The sequence below is a fragment of the Hetaerina americana genome, unplaced genomic scaffold, assembly GCF_022747635.1.
Source record: "Hetaerina americana unplaced genomic scaffold, ioHetAmer1.1.p SCAF_4, whole genome shotgun sequence".
Classification (NCBI taxonomy): Eukaryota; Metazoa; Arthropoda; class Insecta; order Odonata; family Calopterygidae; genus Hetaerina; species Hetaerina americana.
Window position 1 is genome coordinate 92,874,576 of NW_027286985.1, and position 26,908 is coordinate 92,901,483.

Genomic DNA, 26,908 nt, shown 5'->3' on the forward strand with positions numbered 1-26,908 from the left:
TTTTCTATGGCCCACAGAGGGTGAACAATCTGCTATTCTTAACCTTAATTAGCTCCTATCTCCTGGTTAGCATAAAATTTGTAAACACAAAAACGATTCTTTTGATTTGATTCATATGGATGATGTCCCATTACCAAGTAGCAAGGACTTTAAAGAGCAGGGATAAGGAGCAGAATGTACTCAAAGTAGTTCCCACTGTGCACCTTTCATGCTTAATATTCAAGTTCGGCCAAATTCTGAACTGCCAGCTCAAATTTCAGTATTTATTACTATACTTGGGAAAACCTGGCATAATTGGTAGTTTTGTTCTATTAGGAACAGGAAATGTTTGCTTAAATCTGGTAGGAAAAAGTTTGAAAGAATCTTAGTATCTAATGTCAACGATGAAAACACGATAAAGTATATAGTGAAACCTCCATGCATTTGACCCTTGATGATATACCTACTTACTAGGACTGAAACGCAGATAACATCAATAAATGTGTAAGGTGATATAAATGGTAGTTAACAAATGCCTATGTAATTAATCCTTAGGCTTCCCCGACGTCTACCTGATGAAGAATCCATGCTGCTTCCAGGAATTACGCGTAGGTGTGTTGATGGACAACAGTTGTCCATCAAAACACCAATGTGATGGTAATTCCCGGTACAGCATGGATCCTACATGTCTATGTACCTTACATTGATTGGAATTCAACCAGTACTCTCAAATTGTTTAACTAATGTTTTAATATGTTGAGTTAATTTGAGTGATTATACTCTTCAGGATAGTTCAGATCTTCTTCACCTATGTCTCAAAAATGTAAATGGAATGCCAAAGAAATTTGGAGTAAATGTATCATCTGAATTAGAACTCATCCATAGATACAAATATATAAGCAGGTTCTAAAATGGCATTATATTATGAAAATCAAAAGTTTCAGCTCTATATTTTGGTCTGACATCTCAGCAATGCATACAAATTTGAGAATGCTTATACCAGATAGTCACAGTACAATGAAATCGAATGAAAATGTTGCTTTTAAGACCCATTTTTAATTGTGATGATATACTTTAGGTGTTTCTTCCATCACCGGATAACTTTTTCCCTATTGCTAAAAAAAAATTAAGACTGGTGACAACCTGAATAAATGTCTTTTACCACCAAATGAAAAGGTACCTGCTTTCCACTAGATGCATACTTATAGTGTATTGGAGAAATCATTCAATGAATTGGTATCTGCATCATATTTTATATTTGTATTCTTCCTGTTGCGATTAAGCATTAAATTGATGCTTCGTGTACTATCAGGATAATAGGCAATGCAACATTTTGAGGCAATTCCAATTACATTATTTCTTTCCTTTGATTTCATTTAATAAATTATCATCAAAAGCCATATGGAATTATAATTTACCATTGTAATATTTTTGGATACAGAAATTCTTGTTTTGATTTTATTTTAAATACTTCGGTGTCTATTATTTATTCAGTTGTTTGTCATTAATTTTATTCCATTAGGTAAATAAATTCCTCACCAACATAATCAAACTTATTTTCATTTTCAGAGGCAATTATAGCCAATTGCCAGAAGAAGCTGTTGTCATCAATTCATTGTCCATGACATTGACTGCTGCTGCCATTGTCATTGGATATATAATGCTGAGGGATGATTTTAAATTTAGAGGGCATGTTCTCATTACAGCACAAGGAGATATATGAAACATTGCAGTGCCCACAAAACTTATATTCACCTAAACACAATTTATTTTTTTAGTTTCATTTACTTGTAAGAGATAATGATAAGTATTTGAACTCAATTGTGCACATTATCATCAAGAGTAGGTACTTGCATGTTGCTGGAAATTATCAAGAGATGCATATTTTCGAAGTTCACCAAATGCAATGTGGATGAGGGAATGTGCAGATGTGATATTTAACTCTCCTAGTGAAAAAACCTAAATGCAGAAAAAGATTATGTGTAGTGGCCTAATCCCCAGCTTGGCCAAACCTTAAGCTTTGAGATGCCTACTTCTTGACTTTCATAAGGGTGCTGTATGAAGTATCTAGCTGAGGCTAGGTTTTTACATTTGTATATAATTATTTTTTGAACAATTAATCTGCTTCTAACAATTTTTTGCATGCAAATGCTTATCACTTCATTGCCATATGAAAAATGATTTCCTTTTCTTTTACAAGCCATGATAATGAATCTCTTTGGCATGTTTTTAAGATCTTATATCATCATTCCATTTATCACATAATCTACTCTTTCATCTCTTTTCCTCATTGGGGGTGATTGCTTTGACATAGTTTGGTGCAAGGGTTGTGACCACATTTAACTCTTTTCATTTCATGACTTGGCTTTAACTATTTCATTATATTTCCAAATTAAGCATTTTTTCACCTAACACTTTAAATCCTCAGTCATAGTTTACAAGATAATAAATGTTACTAGTTACATTGTAGTTGTACCCATCAATTTAATATTCATAATCAAGGTTATGAAAATTATGGAACCATATCATGGTTAATTTCAGTAGTTAGTGATATGCATTGTGAAACAGATTTTGGGACATTTTCATTGAATGTGCTGTCACCTATATTCATTCATACCTATATACATGTTAAGTGTTAGAGATTTGTTTGTGTGGCAGTGGTAGTTTAGTTGTTTTTTGTATGTTGCAAAGCCCTCCATTCTAAATGCTTTATTTGTTTTTTTTTTTGTTAAAAGTTGTCAAAGAAATGTTTGCTCCTTCGGTACTGTTGTGTGATTTAACATGTCCTGCACGTTTTTTGAAACTAATCATAAAAATCTTTCTCTATTTGCAGCACAACTTATTCTGAACTCCCACAGGAAGGGATAATCATAAATGCCTTGGCTATGGTGTTGGTAGCTTTGGGGATTCTTCTGTCTTACGCCGTTCGCAGGGAAAGTTTTCGGTCACAATTCAAAAGTATTATTACCGAAAGGTTGTAAAGACAGCTCCATTTCCCCCTTTGTTACATAACTCTTGCTGCAATTTTTTTAAAGCCTAACACACTAAGAAATAAATTGTAAAAAATAATTACCTGAGGTTGCAAGTAGATGATTCAAGGTTTTGCGGAGACTGTGTAGTTTTGAGATGTTGTTGTTTGTTGGGCGGGGCCATTGTTACGGTACTAATCATTTTGACATGCTGTGACACTGGACTCTGAACTTTGCCTGAACTAGTGGAAAAGAGCAGACTGGATGACTTTAACAGATTGATGCAGCTGTCAACCCTTTTAACAAGACTTTTTGAGTGTTTATTCTATCTGGGGCCACTAAAGTAAATTTAAATAGATGTTAAGGTGACTGCAGTTCAAATAATGCAGCAGCAGTATGTCTATCTCACCAATCCTGGGAAGATGGATGCACAATCAATTAATGCCCAACTCTTTGTATTTATACTGATCATCGCTCATGAAAGGAGGAGAGTGCTTTGGTAAACGAATTGATGTTTTGGACAGTCTTTGGAGGTACTGTGTCCTCAGAAGGTTATGGCTTCCCCCAAACAAGAGGGCATGCACATAGTGTGAACAAACTTAGGAGTTCATTTGGATGGGACTGAGCAATCATGTTTTTCTCCTGCTCAAAGGGAGGTTGCCAGAGGTGAGTCTTTTGTGTGCTCCAAGGCTTGCAGAGGGCCAAAGCCAACACAAGGAGTTTGTATTGTATTTTTTGTATGTTGTACTACCCCACATTTTGACCTTTTTGAGATCTACTTTTCCTCCGTACTTTGTCTGAAAAGATAGGAACGGAAATTTGATGTCTTGAACTGTGTAACCATTTATATCAATTTTTTAATGAACGGGCTTTTACTGTTGCTTGTCATATGTTAAGTGTATTCTCCATGAAACAATACTCATTCCCACCTCACTGTAGCTCTCATGTATGTTTGAAGTCAATTTCCTCATAGTTATGTAATTGAAAATGTAGATAGCTGTGTAGATAAGAATAAGAATTATCCTTTCCTTGATCAAATGCAACAAATAAATGTGAGTGGGCTGGCTGATGCTACAAATTAACCCTCCTTTGAAAAAAATGGAGGAGTCATTTTAGAAATCCTACATTAAATTTGGCCTGAAGCATAGATTGTGTTTTAGGTGTTATACTTGTCCTTTGCATTCAAGGTTCTTAAAATGTTTATGTACAGTTTGCTAGTGAATGGATATAAAGTGGAAGCATTATTGTTTTTATGTTACACAGTATATCTGTATTATACCAACACCAATAAATTAATAAATCAAGAAATGACTTTCCATTTCATTGTGAGATCATATTCTGAACTAATTGGCAGTACTTGTTCCAGTTTGTCTTGTTCCGTATCTTCATTCCAAAGCTTGAAAATAAGATACCTAAAAGGTATCTCTCAACAAATTCTCATCCCAAGCCCTGTATCACCTCTGCTTGGTATACAACTGAGTACCAAATAGAAGCCTAAATGACTTGGCACATAGATGACCCTACCTTTCCATTATGTTCGGACTATTGACCGAAGGTTATGTGTGGTCAAATCCCAATAATGGTATTGATGCTGGTTTATTATCAGAGGTGAACAAGGACCACAAATTCTGTTATTTTTAATGCTGCTTGTGGGTGCTGCATTTTTATGGGGCTGTCAATCCTTTGGTGACAAAATATCCTGTGGATTTTGGCTATTTTCAGAATTACTTTTGTATAATTTTCATTAGTTGTCCACTCATTTTCATAATTCGTTCAAATTAATTAGCTACCCAAATGTGACCATTTCATTGTCACTATTTAAAGAGTAAACCAATCCAACATTGAAGGAATACCTCTTACTTCTTGTGTAACAACTTAACTAACAATTACTAACCTTACCTCACTGAGAATTATATCATGCTGTCATCTGCACACCATTGCAGAAGTCTTTGTTGTGAGTTCTATGTTGGTCATAAATCCTCATCCTTTACTCAAAAGACCTTGTCCTCCTCCTAAATTAGTTAGTTTTTCTCCTGAAATGAGACCAACCAAGACCAGAGACCCATTGAATTCTGTAAGTGGCAGGCTTTCAAATATTGTTGGGTCAGAAAGGTCAGGAAAAATCCTTCAGTGGTTCAGGAAAAATTCTTTGGTTGGATAACAGTGTCTGGGATACAACATACTGTTTCCAGTACAGAGGTCCAGCAGCACAGAGCAATGTTAATGTTAAAATGCACTGAAAACATTAATCCATATTGATGTATAATTTGTAACTGTGAAATTGAGAAAAACATTCTGTTGAGAGGTAACTAGTGACTGAATACCATGTATATTGTTTGCATTTATTAAAAGCAGCCCATAAGCATTAGCAAAAGCCAGTTACTATTGCCAATGATGAACTATACAAAATCTTAATTTAAAATCATTTATCATCCTTTCACCACAATTATATATGTACAACCAAATGCCTTAAGCTTTTCTTTGATGAACTTGCTACAAAATATTTCCCATTTCATCATCAATTGCCTTGATACATCTTAAGTGGCTCTTTGGTCTTCCACTATGGCTCTCCAACTGTTGAGCCCAAGATAAATTCTTCTCATAAACAAAAATCTACACGTGTTCATTTAGACAGAGATTTGAGCACAGCTCTGTGATCTCTAATATGAGATTAGCTTTCAGCTCTACCAGCATGTAGGATGCTAAAGCACTCATCGGTCTCTCTCAGAATGTGCAATATTTTGGCTTCTTCATTTTGGAAATAGAGATTTAGACAGTTGAGGCTGCCATCTTCTGCCAATTCTTTCTTCAGAAAACAGGAGAAGCAACTCTCAATTTGCTACTTGCTGCTCCACTGCCTGGATCCAAGAGCTTCACTAATGAGGCAGAAGAGGGATTGGAAGGAGAGCAGTTGTTGTCAACTGAGGCAAGAGGCACTCCAGAAGATGGTGTGGAAGTCACAGCACTTCCTCGTAGCATTGAGGATGAGCTGCTTCATGAATGCCACCAAGGATTTGGGTGTTGGCATAGCAACTCAGTCCCTTTCCCTATTAATTTCATTTCAGTATCCAGCATTGCACTCTCACATCATCATCTGACCAAGAAATTGATAGCTCAAGAAAACATATTCCCATTATAGTAGTGGAGTCAATGGCAAAGGCTGGTCATGTCAAGATTTACCCTTAAAAAATGTCAGAATATCATGCATGAACACACTAGAGTTAGCTTTTCATACTATCATGTGCATAAGATGCATTTAAAGGAAGCCTCTACAAAATTAGCCCTTCACCTCTGAGGTCACATCACTCAATTCATCACCCATTACCCAACTTTCACTCTTTGAAAAGCAGTCATGACAAGTTGATAGCAATATTGCAGTGTACTTTCACCTAGGAAGACAAACAGTGAGAGGAAGTTGCTGGGAAAATCTGATAAGGGCAGAGAATATGGATGGCAGAAATTTTGAAAGGTCATAGTATGTTGAAGGCCATGATAGAAGGGAGAAATAACATTGGGTTATGGGAGTAGAGAAAAGAAGCAAGTAATCTTTTTAGTAAGTATGAAGGCAGGCAGAAGTTACAAAGAAATGAAGAAAAAATAACGCACAGCCAAGAAAGAGTTCTCAGGACACTTGGAAGTAAGTAATAGAGTGGGTAAAAAAATGAATATTTTAGTATTGAAATCAATGCATGGAAAATTTACATATATGCTTACTAAAAGTAAATATGTACAATGAATTAAATTCCTATCTTCAATTTGTGCATAGGGTCTAAAGTTTAGAAAAATGACAAAAAAATACCAAATATTACATAAATGTTAAAATATTCCAGATCAAGTTTTTCCACTAATAATAGTGTTTAAGTTCTAAATTTTAGTTGCCTGATAATAAAAAAAATTTAGACTAAGTGAAACATATTTATGGTGATAAGAAACTGTGCGAATGGATAGTGTATTTTTCAAAAATTATTTGAGAGCATTTTTCAGACAAAGTTTAGGTATCAGGTTCAGTGGCAAGAGAAAGGAGAGCAAGAATGTTTGTGGTAATCTATATTTTTCAGCATATATGAAGAGGAAATGGTAAGAGAGGTACATATTACAAAGACAAGAGGTAAGGATGAAACTAGGTGAAAAATATATTAACTCACTTATATATGGGGATAGCTAAGCATTAATTAGCCAGCCAGTTATGAGATTGAAATAATTGCTGATCATATTACAGAGCCATTTTGGTGGTACAGGGTGAGAATCTATCATAAGAAATGAAGGTAATGAGGACAAGAAATATGGGGGTTTAGTGATGAAGAGCATTAAAGAGAGCAGGAATTATTTCGGTGGTGTTTTAAGGGACTATGAGGAAAGTATTCAGGGCATTAAAGGAAGAAGTATTGGAAAAGAAACAGCTTCTACAAGGAGGTAATGATGAAAATGACTTATAGCATAGTTAAAAAGAAAAAATTGATGATGTGGAGCTCAGTCATGGACAATTTGGAGACTTGTATCAATAAGGCATGAGGATAAGCTTGAATTGGATGTGGATTAGATTGGCAAAAGTAAAACAGACAGAAAAAATTAAATTCTATGCGTTGTGGGGGTTGAGAGAAGTTGGCTATGAGAAATTTGTAGATGGCAAGAAAAATGGATTCAGGGCATAAGTATGGCAGCGTTAAAGACAGATACAGAAGGTAGGATGTTGGGTAAGTCAAATTTTTTAGGGAGGAAAAGTTTAGTCAAGTTGAATGAAAGAAAAAAGGTAGACAGCGTGACGTTGAAAAGTAGTTGCTGTAAGAATTGATGTTAAGAAGTTAGAACCATGTAAGGTTATGAGTTTAAGTTCAGCAATGCTTAGTTCCTTGGTATCCAAAAACCTACCTTGAAAGGTACACTGCTTCTAATAATATAATAATCCATAAATGTTTGATATGTGGATGAATGGATAAAGCAGGAGTAATATTTGGAGATTTAGGTGTACCCATTCTTCCATATACTGGCGATGCAACACACAACTACTGCTGACTGAAGCTCACTAGAAGTATGTCTATTTACAAGGAGTACTTTGCCTAATAGTCCACTTCAATTAGTTCATTTAAACAGAGATAAGAAAATTGAGAAAAGGATTGTTATGAGACTCAGAGAGTGAATGTTTCAGGGTCAGATGGCTGCCCCTTCTTCAGCAGAAGAAAAATTAATTGTACAATACTGTTCTATTGTGAATGGTGCATGTTTGGAGGAGGAAGTGAAGGTTAGAATAGAAGAGCAGCACAAAGGGGGTTAGGGGAGGGGAGGCAGGCAGATTCAATTTGGATAAGAGGAAGGCATAATTGTTTAATTAAGGATTATACTAGTTTTTAGGAAAGCAGAAGATGTATTGTTTAAAGACAATTGTTGAGTCCTGGCTGATAGAATGACTGTATTAACCAAATTATAAGGAATTCCATGACTTACATTTATATACCAATAATTACATGATCTTTCCATTGGATGCCAAATGAAAACCATTCAGTGGCTGAAAAATAAAAAATACAGTGTTGGACTTAGGCAAACTGAAGCTTCCACAACTTTTCAAAACCTCACATTTTTCAGAGCATTTTGGGCCCCAACTAATGGCATTCACATGAAATTGGAAGGTTGTGTGATCAGATTTGTATGTGAGAATCAAAATAATAGTTTGGCTGTCACATACCATATGAGTTGCACAGAAACCAGTAAATTTTTTGCTTAAAATCGGGATTTTCATACAACCTCTAGCTGGCTACAGGCGATGATGAAGATAGTTAGGTTTTCTCTGCAAAGTCAAACAATATTTGCTCAGCATCTACCATAATTCTATGAAGAGAAGCTGTAAACTTTGCAGCGCTTCATAGGCAGAGGTAAATCAGTGATGCTGACCCCCAGACACCAATCCGCAGGGGGGGGCAGTTCCTTATTCCCTGCGCCGTCTGGTTTCCCAGGAAAATATGCTACCCAAAAAATCACACATGGACGAATCTGAGGATGCCCAGTTATCACCTAGAGTCGAACCGAGATATTCAGGTCAGTGGACCAATTCTCTACCCTATGGGCTACCTTGCCAAATAGGAGGAAGAGTTGAAAAATCAATAGAATTTGTTAGAAGTTTAAAAAAAAAGAAATATAATGCTTAATTATTCTGCTTCGAAGGTTTGTCGAGCTTTATTCAAGCCTTCCGGATCTTCAAGGCCACGAGGTTTAACAAATACGCCCCAACCGTGCAAATCGCTGAATGTTTCTCAACTGGCCCACGGAACCTCGTGTTCAAGAACACACATAAAAACCAGTTGCAGACTCAAGCAATAGGGCCATCTAGAAAACTTGGGAAGCACGATGACATCACCGGTTTCGCATGGAAATGTGATCGACTAAATCTAACCGTTGTTACCAAGCAGTGAATGTTAATTCACCTTATAAAATTACGAAAGTTTATCAACTTATTCTTCAGGGAGTACGCTTCTGTTGCACCTTATAAAAAGATCCACTTTTATGGTTTGTGGGGGGGCGAATATTATTGCGCAACGTAATTCCTCGAATGGGATTAACATATACGCATAGAAACAAATAACTACGAGAACCCAAAATGATTGCGCGAGACAAATTGCGGGATAATGGTTTACATAGGGCAGGAGGGGTTAGGTTTCAGCAGAAGTTTCTTTAATGTCCATTTTGATTCAACCTAATTAAGTTGTAGAGTTTCAGACAACCTTCCTGCTTAAAATCTAACAGGTAAATCATTTTATCAATTAGTAAATCATCAAAGATTTCATTCGTATTAGATTTTCAAATGTGTCCGAAAGACAGGATAATCTAGAAAATTTTTCCCGAGCGTAAACACGTAAGCGGTTGCGTCTGCTGCTTAACAGTATATATCGTGAATATCGTACAGTTAATACGAATGTCAATAAATGATGACAAGAAAATTCAGTTGAACCCTTCACTTTTTAAGAACAAAAATAAATTAACAAAATTGCGGCAATCATGACAACAAAGTCATGCATTAAACAAGTATACACATTTCAAGGTATACAAAAGAAACCAATGGACAAAAACCTTGGAAAATGGAAGTAGACTTCTCTTAAGACGGTATAACTTTGGCTATTGCCAATATTAAATTTATGATTATAAAATTCATGACGAACACCTCGATTTATCACAAATCTGCCTTACGGGAAACGGCAATCCAGCAGTCATGCCATGCTCACTGCGCAACGATGTCAACGCAGCTCCGACAACAGCTGAGTTGCTGAGTTCAGCATTGTGCGTTAAAGGATGTATGTTAAATGCCCTAAGAAGTTATGCAGGTTTCATATTTTGAAGTGTATAAGTGTAAGCACTCAAGTTTGTTGTGTGCTGAGCGAAACTGTTGTGTGCTAGCTGAATAAATTCCTGGAGGATCTCCATCTCAAATGAAGATGAAAGTAAAGCGTTGAATATGTGAATTATTGATCCTGTCATTTGGCGATTCTAAGGATGTGCTAGTTATATCTTTAAATCGCATTAAGCAGTGCTCCTCCTTTGTGTTATTTAATAGTTATGATTTTTGACTTCGATGATGATTTACTTAATCCGAAAAAAATAAATACATCAGATGGAGGTCGTCGGGGATTTTGAGTATAATACAAAAGATTTGATCGGGCATGGCGCCTTTGCTGTTGTTTTCAAAGGCAGGCATAGAAAGGTAAAATAGTTATTTATTTTGGACAGTTGAACATTACAATCTATATTTTATTATTTTAACTTAGGAATGCTGTGCTTGCTTTTCAGTTTTGCCGAAGTAGAAACTAAATTTTTAGTGCATAACATGATATGCGAGCATGTTTAATAAATTTTAAATGCCTGCTATGTTAATGTATTCGTATGATTCATATTATAATGTGAATTCGTCAGCCCTAGGAGATCAAGTATAGAGTTTATTACTTTAGTAAATTAGTGTCAAATATAATTTCGTGTTACTTTGGATTTTTGTTTTCTAAACGTATTAACTGTTTATGATGATGTTTAAGCATTTGAATATGATATTCTTCTAAAATGAATAACTACTGTGTTTAATGGAATGTATTTAACGTTTTTTAGCACGCTGATCACTAAATGGGAATGTGTAATGATGTACCTTATGGAGTTGTTCAATTAATTCAAACAAAACTTTCTCTATTTCCAGAAAACCAATTTGACTGTTGCGATTAAAAGCATTACAAAAAAGAACTTAGCGAAGTCTCAAAATCTTCTCGGGAAAGAAATAAAAATTTTAAAGGTTAGTAGTATTATTGTTTAAAATAATGGGTGGAATACAACCAAATTAATTGTATGTTTATAATTTAGACCGTGCAAATTGCATTTAATTACGGAAAATTTTAATTTCCAGGAACTGACTGCCCTGCATCACGAAAATGTTGTGGAACTTTTGGACTGCAAGGTATTATTAGATGATAAAAATAGAACTTGACAAATGCAGATGGTTTGGCATAAACCCAAACTTTCAGTTGAAATTGTTGGTCTGTTGATTCTCTGAAGTGGTTAGGTTGTGCACTGCGTCAAATTCGAGGATTTTCGAAGAGCCTGTTTATTTTATTGTCGTCTTCGAAATATAATTTTATGCATGGCGAAATATGACGATACACTTGCCTAATGGATAACCTAGGGTGTTCCTTAAATTCAGAAAGTGGATGTGCATATCAATTTAATCTAAATATTTTTGGTTGTTCATTGCAGGAAACGCCTCACAATGTATATCTTGTCATGGAGGTAAGATTATTCTTCTATGAGATTTTTTATCTATGCATTAATTATAACATTTCAACTTACAGTGACTTCCTTTTTCAGTACTGCAATGGGGGAGATTTGGCAGATTACCTCAGTGGTGAGTTGTCAGTCCAATATTGTTATTGGCCTAAATTAATTGATTTCATGCATTATTTATTTTCTTCCTCCCATCGCAAGTAGCTTTGAATGTGGAATAATAATTCATATTCACTTCTTTGTCAAAGATTTCTATTTTTTAAGCACTATTAATGCACTGAACTCCTGTTTTCTCTTTCATTAATACTGGAGTCGTCATTTACCTTTAATTTAGCAGATAAGTATTTCCCCTTGTGTGTGGTGTATTTATTTGATAGTGTGCGCCTAAATTGGAGTGTTGGATTGTAGTTGGTTTGGTTTTTATGTGGTTTTATTTTTATTTCACAGTTAAAGGCACACTCAGTGAGGACACAATTCGCCTCTTTTTACGTCAGTTGGGTAAGTGTTACTTGCATCATTTGACATTGAAATGATAATTTTATGATATTTAATTTATTAACTAATAGACATCAAGTTTATCAACTAGCAATAGCCATTGATCATTCTCTCCTAAACTACTTCTTCATCCTGACTATTACCCTTGGCAATGTATCCAGTGAAGGAAGAGAGCAATTTAGACATGAGTGAAATATTAATTTTTCCCTTTTGGTTTACCATCATTCTTACCTGGCTAACTTTAGCATACATGTTCTGTTGGAAATGGTTTCATGACCTCTTCCTCCATTATCATGAAAACAAAGATCATCACAAACAAAAATCAACAACAATAGGTATATGATGCTTCTGGAAAAGTATTAATGGCCAGGTCGCAAATTTTCATCTTGAATAATGAAATTGATAATGAACTGATTAACAATAATAATAATGCATTGCATTTGCTCGGTAGATCATTACATAAAAATATCCGAGAAATGTCACGTGGGGATCGAAATGATGCAGGGGCTATCATACTGGCTTCCCACCCAGAGGGCCCGGGTTCAAATCCCGGCAGTGTTGAATATTTTTCAGAGGTATCTTGATCCTTACTTGAGGTGCTTTGTGGAGGGCACTTTGAGTGAGTACGCCGTCCGTGGATGGGACGTTAAGCTGCGGACCCCTTGGCACCTTTCATAAAGAGTAGGCTAATGCCGACGCCAGGATTCTCTCCATACTTCATCCTTTCCTGTCCATCCCCTACGTTGCAAATGCCCTCAGCTGTCGGTCGCCTCCCCTAAATACTACTACTACTAATAAGGCAGGTCAATCACCCTACATGTTGGTAAAAGATAACTTTTTTCAATGGAGGATGCATCTAAAGATGTACTATCTGTCTGGGATACTTCAAATGATTAATCTGGAAGAAGAGGCCAATAGCAATAAAAGTGTCTTACACACAGTATGTGTGTATATAAAGGTTTTACTTTGTGTCAGTCCATATGTTTGACTTTGTAGTTTCACGACTTAATGGTATGAGACAAATAATTCATTTCCGCTGTGTAACTTGGTAATGTCTCTTAGAAATATTCTATTTTTTAGCCTGATGATGAAATCGGTCCAGTTTGACTTGCATGGATGCTTCATGCCCTTACATTTTCTGGTTTTTAGTTGTATCAGTGACATAAACCCCTAAGTGTACCTTGACAGCAATCCCATGGCTTAAAGAGATCAATTCTGTCTGTTAACTGTACACTAAATTTCTGTGTTTATCCAGGTTTCATTTTGTATCTATTATAAGCCTACTCTTATCTCAAGAAATAGACTACCTTTATTCATGCGAAATTCTAATTGAAGGCCTAATGGATGATGATACAGAATCAGACAAATGGGAAATTGTTTGTCATCAATGAAAAATCTATTAGTCAAGTAATGAAATTGTATTTAATTTGATAGTACTTCATATGCATAAATTGTACATAATTAAAAAAATTTTTCCCTAAAAGTAACAGTCATGAAAGAAACTCTTCTCAGATTACTCATGGAATTTATTGTTGGTAGTGTATCTTTGAGTATCTGGTGTTGCAAGTGGACCTCTTTAAGTCAAGACGCTAGTGTATGGGCTTGCTAATTTACCGCAAAGCCCAGAGGCTATTGAATTCTATGCCCACCTCGGTGGGTTTTCTTCTCCCATCTAGGGCTTGAGTACTTGAGAACGTGAAAAGTCCATCCCTTAATTGTTCTGTAGAGTGAACTTTAAATAAATAAGAATATCAAATTAAAGTTTTCAGTCCAATGTTTATTATATTCAACCCCTGATTCTAGCATGTGCTAAAGATAAGGATGCTGTTTGCCATGGTGATGTATTAATAGATGTGTATGCAGAGATATATAGAGAATAGAATGAATAAGGAAATTTAGATGGCACTTCAATGAAACTAATCATTTTGCTTGCGGCGCAAAGGGAATGGGGTGTGTAGGGGTGGGTTAAAGGGAGGTGTGACTCCCAGCCATTGGTGGGGGTTTGTGTGCATGCAGTGTGTGGTGGGGGAGGAAGGCACTGCTTCCCACCAATTGTCGTTAGGGTGTGTCCTTCAGTGGCCCTTGTTGTTTGGAGCTTATGCCCTGATGTTGGCATGCCCCTGGTGGGTAGGTACCTGTGGCTCCCTCCCTCTCTCCTTGTGTCCCACCCATGCAACACTTTCATTTCCCCCCCCCCCCCACAAATCCAAGCTCAGCAAAGTGTGCATATTTGTTGGATGATTGCAATTTGCCAAAAAACGACTCAAGTAATTAAAATCAGAGGTGTGAAAATAAAATATTTCATGAAATTACAAGTGTTCGTTCTGTACCTTTTCAAACATGGAAAATTGCAAATGTATGATTTATTTTCTTCGAATTTCTCTGAATATGGTTGAGAATAATTTCACACAATATTTCAGTTGTGGGTTATGTTTTCAGTAGTATGTTCTATATTATGGATAAACAAAGACTTTGCCTAAAAATATTCTTGTGCTTACATGTATTTAAATGCTCCACATTTTGTTTACATGAAATATTTATTTGTAATGATTATTATATGTGGTAAGAAAGTCATCAAGGAGTACACTTAAATTGATTTTATGGTTGTGATATGATTTATGTAAAGTGATGGTAGCATGAAAATTACCCAAAATCATTCAGCTCTGTTGTAAAAATTCCATCATATGTGAATGCAAGCAAAAGTGGATACACAAATAAGATGAAAACTATATTATTACCTCTAAGAGTTAATAAATAAATCATCTAGCCATGTGAAAGAGCATCAGTTGTACATCTGCCAAAGAAAATTAGCAACATCAACTAAATTTACATGCACTTATATCTCATGTGGATGTTATGGACAGTGGACCTAAGAACAGTTGGTATTTTAACAGCTGTGCTCTGTTTTATCACAAGTGATTAGGATAAAAGAAAACTAGTGCTGTTTTTCAAGTCTGTATGGTTAATATAAAATTAATTCATTTCTTATTTTAGTCATAATGGTTGTTAATATGTAAAATAATTAGGATCATACTGGTACTGCAAAAGCTGCTCAAATACAGCCATTGTTTTGAATTACTTTAGAATGTAAATGGTATTTATCTTCATCTTTGACCATGTTAATCTCTGACTAACGATTGATTGTAGTACATCATTCTCCAACTATTTGATTAAAAATGATAAAAAGATGTCAAACTCTTGAACATGAGCAGGGATTCAAATCAATTTTGATTGTGAACCTTGTTAAGTTATAATTTTTATCAATACCGACATATGTCCCTTAATATCTAATTATAGAAGACTCATTGGGATAAGTACCACAGTAGAGTGGGTACAACAAATGCACATATCCCTATGTGCAATTACTCTAATATGCTGTTGGAAGTAACATATAACTCCCATTTAATCTTCATGCACTTTGTAGCGATATTAGAGATGAATAATTCCTGTTAAATCATATAATCATCATTGGGGTCATATTTGTTTTTCAAATCTTGTCTTTGCCAATGTCTTCATGAAAAATGTCGGCTAAATTAGAAATCAACTGAGTCAAACTGGGCTGTGACCTATATTTTCTAATAGCTTTTATTTTAAGGACTATGTTATAACTTGCTATAATATTCCAAAATTAGTGGTTTAGAATGTTGTTTCTGTTATTAACAGCCAAAAGTAGCTCAGTATGTAAGGTGATTGTTATATGGTGTGTAAGTTGTCAGTTTAAATTCTCTTCATGAAAGCATTCTGAAATGGTTTACTTGCAATTCGTAATCATAACATCGTAGTAGTATCTCACGTGATCATCTTCTTTCCCATCACATTTTAAAAACCAGAGGCCATTTTTTTGCATAGGGCTCGTAGGTATGAAATGGCCATCTCCATTTGCTTGTTAGGATTGGCACACATGGGCTTCTTAGAACCTCTATCATATTGTCTCAATTCAGCATGCAAAGGTAAATTTGATATCCTACAAATTATTGACTGAACTTTGTGTAACAAAAGCTGGGATGAATTGTAAATTGATTGTCAGTGTTTTATTTGGTCATTTCACACTTTCAGGCAAGTATTGTTGTTTAAGCATTAACATATTTCTAAATAAATGGAGCTCAAGAGGAGAATAGATATAGCAGTAGGGTCTGATACTTTTGGAGCATGTAATTAGTGGGCATATTGGATATTTAGCTTGTGTTACATATTTCAGAATTTTGAAAGGAGTAGCTAAAGGAATTTTATTCAAAAACTTTATTGGCTAGATTTTACCAAAAGTAAACTGGCGTTAAGTAAATGTTTGCAACAACTGTCCTCGACGAGAAGCATAAATGAATCAAAATGCATGATAGAAAATGTTGCTTAAGAGTTTGGATGGTTAGGGATGGAGTGGAGGGGAAATAATGAAGAAGTACAGCCTGAGATTGGGTTCTCATGTGCACATCGATTGATCCACTACTTCTGGATTCTTGAGGCCAACCATGACATCATTACTACACAACTCAGCAGATGCATTGCAAACCTGTAATACATCTGCATTCCCTTCCTCATTTAGCCTTTCTTTCTTCTCTGCTAGTCGAGCTATGCCATCCACAAATCACAGCATTGTTATTCTTTCTCCTTGTATTTGTACTCCTTTATATTTTCCTTGATGACATGCTTTGCATGCACTTTTAATATTCGTTGAAATGCTCCATGTACGTATGAAAAGGAAAATTATGAAAAGCTCTACCTTGTTTATTTTACCTTATTGTCTGCATTGACTACATCCTCTCGTTGCTTCCTTGGGCACAACTTGACTCAATCTTCTATCACTGTTGTGTCATTCACTGCTCCAATCCAACTTTTCGAAAGCTTCATATGGATCAACAAATGTGATTAGGATTTGTTGGTCATTTTGTATCACCTTCTCTGAAATGTCTGAGAGCATTAATATTTTCTGCTGCATTATTTGTATTGAATCCAGGTTGATCCACAGTTAACTACTCATCTTCTCTCTACACTCTTCTCTATATCTCTCCCTTCTTAATATTTATGTGGTTTTTAGTTATCCCCCAAGCTGACATGTAAATTTCTCGTGCAATTGGGTTTAGTATTATGTGACTCTGTCATCATTTATAAAACCAACCTTTGAATTGATTATTGTAGTGGTGAACAGGCTAATTGTTTGATTTTTCCAACTCTGTCTGTCCTTCTTCATTATGGGAAAGATTATCTTGTTCTTCTAATTCCATCCTATCTTACTATATGTAGACATTACCTGTTAGGTTTTAGAATGGCACCCAAGTCATTTTTTTGCAATTTTTCATCAGTTCCAAGGACATCTCATCAATCTCTGTTGCCCCCTATTACTCGTGAATCCTTCACTACCATGTCATAGTTATCCTTAAGAATATAGGCTCTTATCTTCAAAGCTATCCTATTCTGGAAGAATTGATGGACAGAGAGCTTTATAATGTTCATGTTATGTGAGTGAACATAATGTAAAATGATAAATTTGTAATGAAAGGTTCCCATCCTCTTGTATGTACAAATATTTCTGAGACCACTCCCAAGCAACACACTGGTCTAAATGCTCAGTACTTTACTATAATATAATAAATTTTCAGCATTATGGTAGCTTAAATGATGTTTAACCTATTTCTTCCACAGTGTCTGCTAATATTTTCAATGCTATCCAAAGTCGTACACATCCTTAACTACTCATCTATGTAGATTTATGGAAATAACCACTTGCATAGTTGATACCATGCATTTAAGTTATTTCCTTATAAAATTGCCCACCAAGAACAATATTTCCAATTTACAGTGGCACATACAACTAATATAAAATAAGAAATGTGAACATCAAATTAGCATTCAAACCTCAACAAGAATATGTATCAAAGCAAAATATCAACTAATGGTGAATTATGGAGTTCTGATTACTTTCCAGAGAGATGAGATAGAGCTTGGGTAGCAAATGTGTTTGAGGATAGAGAAAAAGGATGAATACCGTCAGGAAGTGAATTTAGGAGAGGAAGACGAAATGATATGCATGATACTCTAGGAGTGGTCTCTAAAGAATTATAGGAGTGGGTTAAGATGGTAATTGTTGGGAGAAAGCAGTTCAGGGCAATCAGTGACACAGTAAAGAGTTTTATAAATGAGCTTTAAATCTGTTTTAAGCCTTTGCTTGGGAAGTGTGTCAATTTGAGGTTTAAGAGTGCATAAGCTAATCTATATTTTGTGCTGTGTTACATAATGATTAAGTATGAAATGGAAAATGAGTTGCTCTAATAATTTGATAAATCGCATGTATTCTGTTTGTTAATCATGCGTGTCTTTTCTGTTTACACACAGCCGGTGCCATGAAGGCACTGCATGCCAAAGGAATAGTTCACCGAGACCTGAAGCCGCAAAATATCCTTTTGAGCCACAATGTGATGAGCACAGGAGGGAAGGCCGCATGCCCACAGCCAACCGAGATGAAACTCAAGATTGGTAAGGGGTTCTTTAAAACCTTTCCTTGCGCTGTTCACTCTACATATTATGCCCGCATTGGGGGCAGGTGCTATTTATGACTCACTGCACTCTTGTCATGGGCAGTGAATTTTAATGCCCTTGTTAGGGCTCCCACTTTCAAATATGTAAAGTGTCTTGAAGATTTAATGATAATTATGTATTTTTCTCTTGATTAAAACATAATACATTCATAACATCGGACATGTTGAAAATAGAAAGTTTGAAAACAGGTTAACAAATTCATAATACAAAAACAGCACGAGGAGGATATACAAACATAAATGTTATTACTTTTCAACAAATTCATGGATTGAAAGAAAAGTAAGGTCTGAGAGTATTCCCTGAGTGTGCCTTTGAAATATGACATCTTGTGAGTTCATAGCTCAATTGATTAAAGAGCACCGATGCAATGGGATTTGGCCCCATTGCAATTACATGAGGACATACAAGTACATATGCTCTGTTGTAATGATGTCGGCTTACATGTGTGCTTCCGCATTAGGAATGAGTACTGAATTACACTTTCACTTTTTACATGTAGTTACTGGGATCTTATTTTTTAATTTTTTTCCTTCAGTCGTATTTTTTATGCATGCAGTGAAGCCTTGCTTAACGAGCATCTCGCACAGCAATTAATTCAAATAATGATGAGCAAAAGTATTATGCCTAAAAATGACTTTCTTGACAAGCAACTTTTCGCATAATGAGTGTCAGGGAGAGGGGAATTCCTGGAATGATTGCGCACCTTCTACTTTACATCGTATATTTAGCACTCGTTTCGCAAGCATATTAGTGTAGCTAGTGATCACACAATTTTCAAAACTTTTATTCAGATGTCATGATTTTTTTGCGCAAAGTGTAATAATATTTTGTGCATAGTTTTACAAATATCCCAGAATAAAAAGCCACAAGAAGACACAGCCATAAGAGAATGTACATAACAGTAAAAATTGAGTAAAATCTTTGAATAGCGAGAACAAGGTGTCAGCGTGGCTTATCTAGCTTGCACATACAACCTACATGTGCTACATAATTAATTGCACCATCCTCCAGAACAAGGGCAAAATTAAGGAGGTAGATCTTTCAAAGGGAAAGAGTGAAATTTATAAGCAACAATTACATATTCTCAACAATATTGAATGGTTGCTTCTCATATGGATAAATGGAAAGCAATTGCAAGTTGACAGTATTCAAGAGAATGTCGTTTGTGAGAATAAGAATGTCATTTTCATCAACCTCATTAAGAAGATGCCAGGACCAACAAGGGCCAAAGAAGTACTTAAGAGAAGCTATCCATGGTTCCCAAAGTTTAAGGGAAGAACTTTCATCCGCAGCATTGTGAGTTATGGTGAAGCAGAAAGCTCCCAACTCAAAGGCAGCAGAGAAATTCATTGATGACCTCAAGAAGCTCTTAGATTCAAATGGTCACCTGCCACAACAGGTTTTTAATTATGATGAAATGGGTGTCTTCTGGAAGAAGATGTCAAAGCAAACCTATATATGTACATGTAGCAACTGAGGTGAATGCATTGCCTGACATACAAGCCAATGAAAGGCAGTCCCATGCCGCTATTTTGCCCAAATGCAAGTGGCGATTTGAAAATGACACCCTTGCTTGTTTAACATTCAGGAACTCCATTAGCCTTCAATGGAGTGTAAAGTCCAAAAGATCAGACTAAATGTGATTTGGAGGTCTTGGAAAACTGTTGTATCATGCAATGCATACGAAACATTGCCCTAATAATGCAGTGGCTATTCATGCAAGAAATTTATGTAGTGATAATGCTGCGTTGTATTTTCACAAAATCTTGAATTGTCAGCAAAAGCAAATGTCTTCAGGCAGCTTTATTGTAAAAAAGAATAAGAATGTAACATAAATTTTAAAGTAATTATTTTGACTCGTCTGTTTTTTCAAATTGAATTAGACTTTATGGTTGGTTCATTACATGATAGAAGAAAAAATGAAGATGATCCATGATCATAGTAAAAAACAGAGTAAGGAATGTATCATAAATAATAAACTAATTATTTCAAATATTTTTTTGTTTTTACAAATGGGGTAGACTTTCATTCCGCGATAAATGATGAGCTACTATCCTGAACAATGTTGGTGTAATTTTCTGTGCATGAACCTCATACATAATTTATTTTTTTCTAAATGGATTGTATTATTTTACTTTAATTTATATAGGAAACATTATTTCACTGAATGAGTGCTTTGCTTTATGAGATAGATTGTGGAACAACCTTTGCACATTCTATGAGATTCCACTGTGTATAATTTCATGGCATCTCAGTCACTGTTGTAGATAAAAGAAGAAGAAGAAAGGACTGAATTAAATGAGATAAATTTCTTGTGCTTTTACGTATTTAACCAAACCATTTTTGGAAATTGGCTTTTTTTTGCTTTGTTATTTTGCATTTGATCCAATAAGCCATACATATGATATCCTCTTCATTATTGTCAAGTATGTGGAGAATAATCTATTTTTGTTTACACTTAGTATTAAGAAACACAAGCTTCTGGGATACAAATCTTCTCAATGCTGGATTTATGTTTTTGAGTGCTAAATTACCTCAGCACATCACACTAAAGGACAAAATATCAAGGAAGGCTTGACAACAATTGCATAATATTTAAATCATGATTGGAGTCTACATTTTATTTTTTGTGGTCTAAGTAAAGTACCTGCCAATTTCTTAATATTTTCTCTCAATATATGTATATGTTAATTTCTGAATATTTTTATGCCTGTGCATAATTTTAATTTATTCTTGATTGTTTCTGCAACAGTGAAGGTATAAAGTTATGTGCACATTTTTAATATTTGACTGTAATTTCTTTACAGCTGACTTTGGGTTTGCAAGATTCCTGCAGGATGGAGTTATGGCTGCTACCCTATGTGGATCTCCAATGTACATGGTAGGCACCTTGGCTCAAGAGTTTAGCCCTATTAGTCAATCCAACATTTTGTTTTGCAAATGACAAATGTGTACACATTTGTGAAAATATCATATTTCCTACCATGTGTAATATAACTTTTTCAAAATATTTTACCAGAAAGGATTGTCCTGTACAATGCAAGTGAATTTTCGTAATTTTATTGTTGTATAATCTATAATTTTGTAATTTACTTGTTTGTATAATCTATGCCCTTCTTTTATAACTCACTTGCCTTGATTGTTGAAGTGGTTAAAAAAGCATAATTTTACTTGAATGTTTGCATTCCTATGTAAATTTTGGTCAACTAATTATACATCCTTCCATTAAGATGCAATTTATTGAATTATTTCTGAACCACAATTTTTTTCTCTATGATACTGCCTATATTAATGTATGAAATATGTTTTCCATGCTACATTGTGTGTTTGATAAATCAAATTTTTCTGAAAATTTCATGTAAGACATATTAAGCAAGGAACTTGCACTTTGGTAACTTCATAAATGTGGCCATGTTTAACTGGAATTGAATTGTTCAGATTCCATCCAGGTGTCCTCATTGAAAATGCCCTCAATTTGTAATGCCAATTGATCAACAGCAACATGCATAGGAGTGCATGTTGCTGTTGCTCAGTAGCACTCAGTAGCTCAGCAGACCTAACTGCCTCTACCATTATAAATTGTTGGCATTATTGAAAGATCATTCTCATTTATGTGAATCATCTTATTTATGCTCCAACTCTATGACAATAAGCAGTTGGTTATCAATTGATGCATGTGATGCTCAAGTGGCTGAAGTGGTGACTGCTGTCATCATGAAATTCTCTTACTACATGATAACCTCGTCGAAATTGTAATTCATTTATTTAGGTGTTAGATTAGATGAAAGTTATACTTGTGCCCAAGATGACATGTTCAAGTCTTTTTGTCAGGATTGCATTGCACCCCATCAAGTCAACTAAAGGTTTTCTGCTGCATGTGATTTTAATGAATGTAGTTTCTGATGTTTTGTTGCATATCAGATGAAAAAAGTTGTGTTGGAGACATTTTTACATTTTTTTACATGTAACATTTTTAATTGTATTTTTCCAGGCACCAGAAGTGATTATGTCTCTCCAGTATGATGCCAAGGCTGATCTATGGAGTCTGGGAACTATAGTATTCCAGTGTCTTACTGGAAAGGCTCCTTTTCAAGCACAAACTCCTCAGGCATTGAAACAATTCTATGAAAAGAATGCAAACCTTGCTCCAAAGTAAGTATTTTTCAATAGAGTTTAAGAAATTGACTCGGTTGTTCAAGCACGTTGTGAATTCAGTTTCAGAAGCTTCATTTATATAATACATTTAGATAGTGTGCATTGTTCATATTTATTTGGGAATAAAGTTATTGGATGGATTTGGATATTCTACTCTTAAGGTCCCCATCTGCTTTGAGGAAAGTTTGTTTGCTATCTGTTGAGGTATTATGGGAATAAACTTGTAAATGTATAGTTTATGTGGATGGTTTATGCACTTGCAATACTTACTTGTCACACATTAATCTTAATCAATGATGAACAATGGTTTTAGGCTATGTTGACAGTTTATGTAAAGATATGGGATGAATGATTGAATGAGCCCTCTTTTGAGAAGAATTTGATCTCTAAATCACTGATTTAATGATTATTTATGAATTAAAAATGCTTACATTATAACTTTAATGTTTGCCTTAATATTGTTGTCACTTAAAAAAATGAATGGAAACTTGAAGCAACCTTGTCCTGAAATTGGACCTTCCTAACCTTTTCCTTGTTTTCTTCAACCAGAATCCCATCTGGGACATCGGCTGAGCTAGCCCACCTCCTGCTTCACTTGCTGAGGAGGAATGCCCGTGACCGAATGGAATTTGACGACTTCTTCTCTCACCCATTCCTTCAGTGGCCCACAGCTGGCTACCGAGGGGGGGGAGTCGTGGCCAATCTCCCCAACCCTTCCCATCATGCTGCCTCTGCAGCCGCCCCAACCCCCACACCCCCTGTACCACGGGCCCCTCCATCATTTGCCCCACCCCCATCATCATGTCAGGCACCAGCACGACCCCCTGCTAATGACCAGCATCCTAGGTCTACTGCGCCTCCCAGGGCAGGAGGAAATCAACCCACTTCCGTTCCTGTTCCCCTCAAAGGTAATCATGATTTACTCAGATGAGTGAACTGGGAGATTGTAAAATCAATGCGGTATAACCCCTAGTTGAAGCTATGTTTAAACTGGTTTGGTGTTAGAGTAGATACTTCAAGATGCCTAAATGTAAGGCACCTAATGAAAAGGAAACTAGAGTTTGGACACCCTATGCAGTAGTACTGCCATCAATGTAGCTAAGAATAAGGACTAAACGGATGATGTTCCAGTATAAATATTTTGATATTTCAGATAGCTTGTGCAAACTTGTTTGTGTTGTTGCAAAATTGCATAATTTGTTCTATATAATTCTGAGTTTATTTACAATTCATTTGGTAGTTTTTTATTAAAGTTTTGCATTTTTTCTTTAAATTTAATAACTAGGCAATTTTTGGGACTAGTTTCGTATCAATTTCTTGTCAAACCTTGCTTAACGAGCACCTTGGATAGGAAGTAATTTGCATGACAAGTAATACTATTTTGTGCCCAATAATGGCTCATTTAGCAAGTGACATTGTGCATGACGAGTGAAAAGGAGAGGTGGATTTCCAGAGTGATTTCGCCAGCTGTTTATCTTTGTGTTTAGTGTGAGCTCCACTAGCTTTGTGGTGTCACTAGTGATTGCACATTTGCTCAAACTTGTGTTCAGGCATGTTATTTGTGACTTTACTCGCTCAGTTTAATAATATTTTATGAATAGTTTTAAAAATGTCCCCAAAGTAAAAGCCTTAAGAAAACAATCAAAAGAGAATAAAAATAACTGTAGAAATGAAAAGTGAAATCATTCAAAAGCGAGAATGAGGTGTCAGCCTACTTGATCTATCATGCCACATACATTGTCGCCATCAACAATTTGTACTATCCTCAAGCACAAGGAAAAAATCAAGGGGATAGTTCCTTCAAAGGGAGTGACAAGAATATCTAAGCAATGATTAAGTATTCTCAACAATGTTGATATGTTGCTTCTCATATGAATAAACTAAAAAACAATTGCAAAGTGACGCTATTAATGAAAACATGATTTGTGAGAAGGGAAAAGTGATTTTTGCCCACCCTCATTAAGAAAATGCCAGGATTGTCAATGGACAAAACAGAAGTATTTAAGGAAAGCCGTGGGTGATTGAAGAAGTTTAAGAGAAGAACCGGCATTCACAGCATTGTGAGTAGTAGTGAAGCAGTGAGCTCAGACTCAAAAGCAGTAGAGAACTTAATTTGTGACTTCAAGAAGCTTTTAAATTCGGAGGGTGGCCTACTGCCACAGGTTTTTAATTGTGACGAGATGATTCTCTTCTGGAAAAAGATGCCAAAGTGAACCTGTATGACAGCAGAGAAGAATACATTGTTTGGTCACAAGCCAGTTAAAGACCATCTCACGCTGTTATTTTGTGCCAATGCAAGTGGTGATTTGAAAATTAAACCCTTGCCTGTTTACCATTCAGAAACTCCATGAGCCCTCAAGAGGGCATAGTCCAGAAGAGCAGGCTAAATGCAATGTGGAGATCCCACCACAAGGCTTGGGTGAAATGTATCCTTTTAACTGACTGAATCAATGAAATGTTTGGTCCTTCTGTGGAAAAGTATTTGCTTGAGATGAATCTGTCATTCCATGTCATGTTTGTTATGGACAATGCTTCTGCTCATCCTCCCGACCTGCAAGATGATCTCCTTGAGGAATTTACATTTATCAAGATCCAGTTTCTTCCTCCCAATACCACTTCATTAATCCAGCCTATGGACCAGCTGGTTATTTCTTACTTCAAGAAGCTCTTCACTAAAGCACTTTTAACACATTGTTATGAGGTGGCTGAAAGGACCAATCTTAATCTGAGAGAGTTTTGGAGATATCCTTTCAATATCACCCCACTGACTGCCTTAAGATGATCAAAAAGGCATGGGAAGGGATTACCAAGAGAACTCACTTCTTCTCGGAAGAAGCTAAGGGTTTTGAGACAGCAGCTATAGGGACTGTAGTCCACGAGATTTTGTCTTTGGTCAAGTTCCAGGGATTTGATGAGCTTGTGGAGGAGCACAGCCTGGTGCTGACTATCGAAGAGCTTGCGGAGTTGCATTGTATTTCAGTGGAAGAAGTTGCGGAGGAGAGTTTGTCTGAGGAGGAGCTGGTAACAGCAAAGCAACAATTGTCTAGTGCAGTAAGAGAAATGCTGAAACCATGGGAAACATTTGCATCATACATCAAGAAGCATCACCCTAATACAGCAGTTATTACGTGCACTATGAATTTATATGATGATAATGCTGTGTCACATTTTTGCTACATTTTGATGAGTCGGCAAAAACTAATGTATCTCAACAGTTTTCTTGTTAAAAAGAATTAGGTTTGTTTCATAAATAATAAACTAATTATAATAATTAATTATTTCTAAATATTTAATTCGTGTTTTAGGTTGGTTCATTCCATGATAGAGGAAGAGATGAAGGCTATAAGTCTCTGATCCATCGTATATTGAGAAGTGTCAACCTAATAAGACTGGCAATATAAGCTAAAAATTTGAAGAATTGGTAAAAACAAATATCTCTGGACAGGTTTCTTGTAAAAAAAAGAATTATGGATGTATCTTAAATAATAAACTATTTATTTTGAGTCTTTTTTGTTTTTATCACATTCTCAGTGGTTTCAATCCGAGATAGAAGAAAATGTGAATGTGAACCTTGAGCTTAAATAACATATATATAATTGTCTTTGAATAAACATTGCACAACATTTATTTTTTTAAGAATGAAACACATTATTATATTTTAAATTACTTTATGTGGAAAAAATGATTCACTTAATTAGTGTTCCATTTTAGGAGAAAGGTCACAGAAAGGATCATGCTCATGTTACGAGGTTCCACTGTGTTTACTCTTTATAGGTTATCCATTTTTTTATTTTGCTTTCATTTAGTAGGTCAGATAGTGTTTCATATCATTAGATTTTTTATCATATCATGTAGTATTTTATTCTAGAGTGGTTTTTTGGTTGTTAATCCTTTTCATTAATTGTTTGAAGATATGCTTTCATTTCATGTGCAGTTAATCTACATTTATGCATACTTTTATAGCCAAAAGTTTCATATTTATTAAGTTTACCTTAGTATCTTTTTATCCTAAAATTAGTCTTTGTTGGCACTTG

General features: G+C 35.4%; 2 protein-coding genes across 10 annotated transcripts in view; both read left to right on the forward strand.

The window, feature by feature from the left end:
• The window catches only part of nemy (no extended memory), a 296,282-nt gene extending 292,026 nt beyond the window's left edge, over positions 1-4,256 (forward strand). For 2 of the 4 annotated variants that reach the window (XM_071590938.1, XM_071590940.1), the window contains exon 5: positions 1,549-2,918. In XM_071590938.1, coding sequence (XP_071447039.1) covers positions 1,549-1,702 — 154 coding nt within the window. In that variant the 3' untranslated portion in view covers positions 1,703-2,918. Of the gene's footprint in view, positions 1-1,548 lie in introns of all 4 variants that reach the window. The other 2 variants (XM_071590939.1, XM_071590941.1) reach the window with 1 other exon arrangement.
• A 5,937-nt stretch (positions 4,257-10,193) lies between these two features.
• The window catches only part of Atg1 (serine/threonine-protein kinase unc-51-like protein Atg1), a 43,795-nt gene continuing 27,080 nt past the window's right edge, over positions 10,194-26,908 (forward strand). For 4 of the 6 annotated variants that reach the window (XM_071590943.1, XM_071590947.1, XM_071590945.1 and 1 more), the window contains exons 1-10: positions 10,194-10,635; positions 11,116-11,208; positions 11,320-11,370; positions 11,667-11,699; positions 11,778-11,814; positions 12,141-12,191; positions 18,516-18,656; positions 21,527-21,600; positions 22,711-22,871; positions 23,424-23,782. In XM_071590943.1, coding sequence (XP_071447044.1) covers positions 10,546-10,635; positions 11,116-11,208; positions 11,320-11,370; positions 11,667-11,699; positions 11,778-11,814; positions 12,141-12,191; positions 18,516-18,656; positions 21,527-21,600; positions 22,711-22,871; positions 23,424-23,782 — 1,090 coding nt within the window. In that variant the 5' untranslated portion in view covers positions 10,194-10,545. The remainder of the gene's footprint in view (positions 10,636-11,115; positions 11,209-11,319; positions 11,371-11,666; positions 11,700-11,777; positions 11,815-12,140; positions 12,192-18,515; positions 18,657-21,526; positions 21,601-22,710; positions 22,872-23,423; positions 23,783-26,908) is intronic. The other 2 variants (XM_071590944.1, XM_071590949.1) reach the window with 2 other exon arrangements.